The 8,164-nt window shown below is 38.5% G+C and overlaps 1 protein-coding gene across 1 annotated transcript in view; it reads left to right on the top strand.

Moving 5' to 3' along the window:
• Positions 1–2,567, top strand: part of gabrb4 (gamma-aminobutyric acid type A receptor subunit beta4) — a 38,111-nt gene extending 35,544 nt beyond the window's left edge. The window contains exons 7-10 of the mRNA XM_026372114.1: positions 200–352; positions 906–1,162; positions 1,805–1,894; positions 2,214–2,567. Coding sequence (XP_026227899.1) covers positions 200–352; positions 906–1,162; positions 1,805–1,894; positions 2,214–2,567 — 854 coding nt within the window. The remainder of the gene's footprint in view (positions 1–199; positions 353–905; positions 1,163–1,804; positions 1,895–2,213) is intronic.
• Positions 2,568–8,164: the final 5,597 nt, after the last annotated feature.

Genomic DNA, 8,164 nt, shown 5'->3' on the forward strand with positions numbered 1-8,164 from the left:
CCCTGGAAAGGAATCCATCGCTTTGGGGAAATTAAGTGCTCCATCTGAACAAATAGAGAAATGACTACCCTGCGCATTGTCAAAGTGCAGACTTTGGAACTCTTAAATTGTGCCAACATTTCCCCTTTTTCTCCTTTTTTCTCTGAGGTTTTCACTCCTGTCCTGCTCTTTAACTCCTGTCCATCCTTTCTCCTTACAGGTTCATATCCAAGGCTTTCACTGAGTTTCAGGATTAAGAGGAACATTGGATATTTCATCCTGCAGACATATATGCCCTCCATCTTGATCACCATCCTCTCCTGGGTCTCCTTCTGGATCAATTACGATGCCTCTGCAGCTCGGGTGGCCCTGGGTAAGGCACAGCCACCGCTGCATTATTAAACTTCTACCTGCTCCCATTAAAATCCACTGATTATCACAGGAAATGGTGCCATGTCCAATTGCTGTCACATGTTAAGTGTGTACATATCATACATTCACACATAAAATGATTTTTGATGAAGAACAAAATGAAGTCAGTGGTACGGTTGCCTGAATTACCAAATAAACACACGTGCACATGCTAAAAGCAAAATCAGTTATTTCCACTTAGTTATATTGCTTCTGTGGAGTCTATGTTACTCCCCTGTGATGATCCTCTTAACACTCATGCACATGATAAAATATAGTGTGATTAGCGGTATTTTAGAGCAATCATTACATATTATGCTATTTATTGTATTGTGTGTGGGCTAAGCATGTCTTGCATATTTATTGGGATCCACATTAGCTTCCACAACAGTACCTGCTAGTCATATTGGAATGAACACCTTGAAGTAAATGTAAATGTGCTATTGTTTAAAAACAGCAAACATTTCTGTGTCTAATGGTGAATTTTCGGTTTCTTTGTGTGCTGCTGTACTCAGGTGTGACAACGGTGCTTACCATGACAACAATTAATACCCACCTTAGGGAGACTCTCCCAAAGATTCCATATGTGAAAGCCATCGACGTCTACCTCATGGGCTGTTTTGTGTTTGTGTTCCTGGCCCTGCTTGAATATGCCTTTGTAAATTATGTGTTCTTTGGCCGGGGCCCTGCTCAACAGAAGAAAATCAATGAGAGGTTGAACAAAGCCAACAATGAGCGCACAAGATATGAAGAGAAGCGTCTGAGGGAACAGGTTTGCATCTTTGTCTCTTACTTCTCTTGTACTCTACTTCTATCTCAGTGTCAGTCAGAGTTTAAGTATAAAAACAATTATGTTCCGCACATAAGATTTCTATCCATAGTCATTTTATCCAAACACACATATATAACATTCCCTGAAGTAATCTTCCAGAAGCATACTGATGGCACCACAGCCCAATATGCATTCACCAACCATCATCCATTGCTTCTCCCTCAAGCACTGACTGCTTATCGAGCATAGCCTTTTTCATTGAGGTAGCAATTCATCTAGTTCAACAGTGGTGAAAACATTCTCATTTCTTATTTAGGTTGTTGTCTATGTTTATGCTGTAGGCTTCATTCACTCTCGCTCAGCTACCTTGTTGTTAACATGTGTTTTCCAACGAAATCTGGCGAAACTTGATGAGAAAGTTTTGGTAATTCAGTGATTTGACAATAACTTATGCTGAAATGGTCAGACTGAATGAAGCCCCCTCCTGTTTTTTGTGTGTGGAGTACTAAATGCTATGCGTATTCAAAGTTGTTCCTGTTAACTTTATGTCCTATGCATTGTGTAATTCTTAGAAAATGTGCTTATGTGCCAGTATTTTATAGCCATTTTAATGTTCTCTTCATTTTTCTTTCACATTGCAAGGACTCCATTTCCGTGCCGTTTCAAACCAACACCTTCAGGTCATTTACACAGCGAAGAAATCTGTATCTCGAGGAACAAAGAAAAGTTGGGGTACATGTATTTAGAAATCATATCAGCTGTAGGCTAGAGCCTCACAATAAAGTCAGATTATTAAAGGCTGTTCAGATTATTAAGTCACTTTTTTGCAAGTGAAAAATCACTAATAGATGTCTGTTTAAAGAAACTCTGTTAATTATTTCTTTTGCATGCAAGAAATTACATTCCATATCATCCCTGCATTTTGCTTTAGCTTTACAGCTTGGGGAATGGGATGGGGGTTAATATAAGTTTCATTATAGGGGGAATCTGGGGCTACTGCTCAACATTTCAGCACTCACTGACTCTGGGTGTCTTTTCCCTCTGCTCACAGGTGGATGCTTATGGAAACATCCTCCTCACCACACTGGAGATGAACAATGAGGTGATGCCTTCTGATGTGGGGAGCAGCGTCAGTGACTCTCGGAATTCGGTCATGTCCTTCGACAGCTCCGGGGTCCAATTCAGGAAGCCCATGGCGCCTAGAGATGGTTTCAGCCACCACTCGCTGGACCGGAGTGCCATGCGTAGCCGGGCCAACTGTAGGCTAAGACGACGCTCCTCCAAGCTGAAGTTGAAAATCCCAAACCTGTCAGATGTTAGCACCATTGACAAGTGGTCCCGGGTCATTTTCCCTATCACCTTTGGATTTTTCAACCTAATCTACTGGTTGTACTATGTGAATTGATGTGCATCCCACTAGGAATCATGGGCCATATTTTGAGAGCACATTAAATTGGCTTTGATACAGTTCCAAAATATGTATACACATATACAAGTTGAACATATGTATATGCATATTTCTATATATTATATTTATATATACACGTGTGAAATCTGAAGGACCTTTCTGCTGTACAAAGTATTAATAGGATGACTTGAATGTTTAAGAATAATTGTGAGAGAAGTATTTCAAGGATTTGAGTTTCTTTTTCCTCCTGAAACAAACAACACGAGACCCCACCAGGGGTTTTTGGAACTAAAGACTGCATGATATTTTTGCTAAAAAAAAAAACAAGAAAAAAGAGAAAGTGAAAGCTCTTGAGAGAGAAAAGATGTCTCAGAGTCCCACTGACTTTTTATTGATACTTATTGTAATCAAAATCCTCTACTGCAGCTCATGAAATCAGTGGTGGCTTGTCTGTTCAGGCATCAGCTGAGTGAGATCCTTGACACCCCCCCACCCACCCTACCCTAAGCCCCACCGCACTCACCCAACCAATTCCCTACAAACCCCACCCATCACCCATGGATAACATGCACGGAAATCTCCGGTTCTACTATGTACAGCAACCTTGTTTGGATTATGTGTTGTTCCTTGGGGTTTTTGAAGTGATATCGTTCTCTTTATCAGACATCAGCTCTGGCCTAATGGTCTCCATTAACAGGCCGCATAGATGGGATGCTTGACCGCCGCATTCTCGCCCAGAGTCAACGCAAACTTGTATTCCTTTCTCTTCTCATGTTATTTTTAGAAACACATCCTGGGAGAGGGGTAGGGAGGGGGGCTTTTTCATTATGGTTAAAAACAAATGCTGAATATTGTAGATATGATTTTGTCTTGAAAAATACTGTGATTTCAAAGAGTGTCAAAACATGTTCTAGAGCTAGGGCATTATGAGGTAAAAGAGTCAAAGGTATGCATTATTCATTTTGATTGTTTGAAAAAAACATATTATGTACAATTTATCATTCAGTATTCACATGAAAGTATACTTGTACTGTTTCTTTCTATTGATTAGTTCACATGCTCTTTAGATGCAGAGTTCATTGACGTCATATCCTGCTTTGTGTTCGCTCGAAAGAAAAGGGAGATCGCTTTTTGTAATTCCGTTGAAACTATTCCACAGTGATGGTGTGAGAGCTTGGCTATTTTAAAGAGTCAACATATCCACCCACAGTTTGACCAGATGTCATTCAGCATATTTGTTTGTTTAGCATTTCTTCGTGTTGGTGTAGCACTTCTAAAGGCAAGATGAGGAAAGAAAACCATTTTCACACTCATGCTCAATCAGTGCCATCCCACAAATGATTGGATCCTTGGAAAGAAAATTGCATGATAAATAGTCACAAACTGGAATGAAGACTGAAAGGCCTATGATAATAAAAAAAAAACATTGTTTTGTTTTTCTCCAACATACACACAACACAATTCCAGTGCTCAGGTTCATGTGCAAAGGGGAAAAAAATAGAGCAAGTCCTTGATTTTTTGGGAAATCAGACTGTACAATCATGTTTGATTAGTGTAGCTACTAAGTTAAAATGATAAGGAAGTCAATGCACTACAGGGCTGAGACAGAAAAAATATTATATAAAAACAAAATCCTCGCATGCACGTGTATGTTCAGCTGAAGAGCAGATCAGTGTCACCTTCAGTCTCATTTCACAAATGGCCTCTACTGGGAGCAGCAGGCTCAGTGCAAAACCAGCACAGCCAAAACAGCAATTGGGTTCGATAGCAAAAATATGATTGTCTCATTATAATACAGTATCGGCAGAATGTGGTCCCTAAGAAGAATACAAAAAGAAAAAGGAAGGGAAATTTGCTATATGCTGTACACAAACACATGGGAACAAGAGGAAGATGGAAGGGCTGCAGAGTAACAAAATGAAGATGGCAAAGCACAAGTATCAATTTATCATCAATAATATCTATTTCCCTCGAGAGTGCAGGGTGCAGTGTGCAGAAGACACACATAAGTTGAAACATGGAATACTGATAAGAAACCAATTTGTTTCCATAAGTTATAGTGGAGTTTGTATAGTAACGGGCCTGAGTTTAGAATATATGGTTGTCTAGGTTTTCTGCAATGTTGACATATACAATGGAAGCAAATGAAAAAAGGAAGCAAAAAAAATTTTAAAAATATGAAACAAACTGAAATTCATATTGAAGCAAGTTTTATCTATGTGTCTGCAGCTGGACAATCCAAACATAGTAATTAATCTTACGCGTAAAGGAAAACAGTTTTTAATTTGACAGGTGCCACAAGAACAAAATTAGAAAATGGCCAGTGGGTTCAAAGTTTTCTGTATCTAAGCTCTGAAGCTCTGAGGAAGATTGTGTTGTGTTACTTTTAATGTTAGAGACTATATTAAAAACACATTATAGATATTCAGTGACATACTGCAGGTAGCGTGTAGGCTTAAATGCTGGTATATGTAATAATAAATTCAGAGTTCTTCAAAAGTTGCCAAATGGAAGTGAGTTAAGCTGCAAATGCAGTTAACTTGAAAACTGTAGCATCAATTTCCACTTGGTTAAGAATATCCAGTGCCGCCAATTTAGCACTGCATTCTTAAAACATTGTTGACACACAATGGGAATTTTAGAATTGATAGTATTGATTGATTCAGTATTGATACTGATTTGGTAGATGTTTGTTATACTGGTAGCAGCTAATGTAGCTTTAAGGCTACAGAGGTCAGGCAAGATCACTTCTTTCTAGTCCCATATGCTCAGTTTTTATATGACTGTAGAACCCAACTGACATTGACTCATTGGTTGGTATAAGGTTTTATGAAATTAGATGTGGCTATAAGCACTTTCAAGATGTTTATACTGACATTTACATCCATCCGCCCATTTAAACATTTTCAAGTTTATTCACATAATACACAATACAGATATTTTTAACTGGTCTGGATACCAACAGCTTGTCAAACTGTTCAAATGCAAAAAGAGCACAGACTGGTTGTTAAAATGTGGGACTTATAAGTGGTATGTTATGTAAGACATATAGGAACATGTTCAATCAGAAAGACGCCTATTCCATCCACTCACTGCACTAACAATATATTTTGTAACTAATAAGTAACCTAAGTATCAAATTCTCCTTCAGGCTGTTTCATTCCCAGTAATGAATACAAACACACATTTAGAAGTATTAACCTTTTTGAGCTAGTTGACGCATACCGTTAATGATCTCCAAACACATACAGAGGAGAAACATTAGCAGCCCTTGCATGCTCGCAGTAAATATATCCACCACACTCATTTCACTCCAAACATGTGTTGCCTCCTTTGTGGACATGAAATCAGCACATTCATCCCAAAAGCTGTGAGGATCTTCAGTTCTGTGCTTTTACTTTAGGATATTTGCTTATACAAGAGAGAAAATACATTTCTTTTTGACACATATGTTCAAGGAGTTGAGGAGGAGAAAAAAGTGTTTAACTGATTTCAATGTGAATTTTCTTGCCTCTAGTGTATATGTGTAATTACATGTGAATTGTACTGTAAATATGATATCTTTCACTTAATAGTTCTTAATGCATGAACAAAAACATGGCAGTTCGTAATACCAGCTAGCCTCACTGCTAATGGCATGGACAGCTTCTCTAGCATTGGCATACTTCTGCAAACGAAACCTAAAAAGATTGAAACACGACAAATACATGGTGTGAGCAAAATAATGGAGAAATCAACGCAAAGTCCTCTCACTGTGAAGGAGCGTCTGGTGGCTCTGAGCGCGTTTTGGTTCACCTGCCCCCTCAGGAACATGGCCATTGCTACTGCTGTAGAAGAATCCAGGAAAGTACAGTAATAGTTTGGTTCACTGTCAGCAAGTGGGATGGTGTTGTCCTGAATGAAATCCCTAGCTGAGCTTTCCCATTTACCATATCTGAAACAACCTTAGGGTTTGCGGGAGAGTTCCACATGCTATATACACATATATATATCTGCACCTTTTACCTCAAACATTAACGAATCACTTAATCGTCTATTAATATACAGAGAAAAGGGCATGAGCGACTAGCTGGCTTACAGGGGCTAGAGGAACAGGTTTGCCTTAAGAAGGCGAGTGGGATTTTTATTCCTGTTCCTCAGTAAGACAGTCACACGTGCCCTTGAGCAAGGTACCAATTGCCCAAGTGCAGCTGCTCACTTGCTAACAATAGACATCTGTGTTGACTAGATCCCAGAAGTAAATATGTTGAGCTGTGTGAGGACTTTGAAGAAAATAGTTTCTTTGGTAAAAAAAAATAAAAAAATAAAAAAATAAAAAAGTGATTTGGTTTAGTACATTTACACTGAATCCAGTATAGTGAAGTGATTCAATCCTTGGCTAACACTTTTTAATTTATGGAAAGCACTGTGTTATATGCCATTTCACATTTTGCCATAATTACCAGCTGGGATCTAATTTGGAAAAAAGATAACTCATGTCATTCCATGTTGACTCCAGTCTTCATGGTAGGGCTTTTCATCTGCGATTACACCTTTCCCCCCCTAAAAAAATAAAATAATAATAATAATAAAAAAAAAAAAAGATCTGGAAAATGGGCCAAGCCCGTGAACTCGAAACTCTTCTGTGAATGATGACTAGGACTGAGGCTTACGTCCACCAAAAGAGTGGATCACAGCCATCCACCTGACACCAGAACGAGGCTGACGCACTCCTCACTGCTGGTAGAACTTTTGTTGGTGCGTTCATTATTTTGTATACCTTGTAGGTTTTGTTTTGCATGACCTGAGTTTCGAAAGGTTTATTTTCATATATTTTTACTTCACACCATCTGTTTCATCTCCACGGCCAGGAAAAAGAAAGATCCAGTGTTTACATGCTCAAATTGCACTTGTTTTACAGCCAACTCTATAAATCTTGTGAAACAACCTGTTTGTAAAACTGGAGGAAAAATGTAACCATAGAACGTACATTGTGTGATTTGTGCGAATCATGAATATGTACTTCTATAAAAATGTATTTACTGTAAATCACGCAGTTTGGAATAGATGCACCAAGTGCATGCTGTAGTTTTATCAGGTTCAGCATAAGCATCAACATCAATCGCCCTTCAACTATAAAGGATGTAAAGGATGCTCACCAGTAGCATCTGAACGTAAGCCATGCGATTGCACACTGAGTGGGTGTTCCCGTATTTTTTCTTTAATAAGTTGCCTCTGGTTATGGTCTGTTGTTGATTACTGTATGATGATACTTGCAAGAAGCTGTGCTGATTCCCAGTTACACACCAGTATACCTCCCTCTTTAAAAGAGTCTACCAGGGAGACTATATCATGCTTAACCAGTAGGTAAGGAAGAATTTCCAACACTTTATCCAAATTGGCGAAAAGATAGAAACCCACTGTTTATTTTTCAGTATAAATTAGTAAATGATTTTCCTCATTTCTATGTTCATTTCTGATTTATTGTATTTGTTATGGATTGTTATTCTTACTGTTGTTGTTGTTTTATCATAAGAAGTGTAATTCATCTGATATACTGGCACTGGAAGAAAAATGCATTTGGTTTTTGTACTGTAATTGTTTTGTTCACATTG

This window comes from Anabas testudineus, chromosome 14 (genome assembly GCF_900324465.2).
Source record: "Anabas testudineus chromosome 14, fAnaTes1.2, whole genome shotgun sequence".
Taxonomy (NCBI): Eukaryota; Metazoa; Chordata; class Actinopteri; order Anabantiformes; family Anabantidae; genus Anabas; species Anabas testudineus.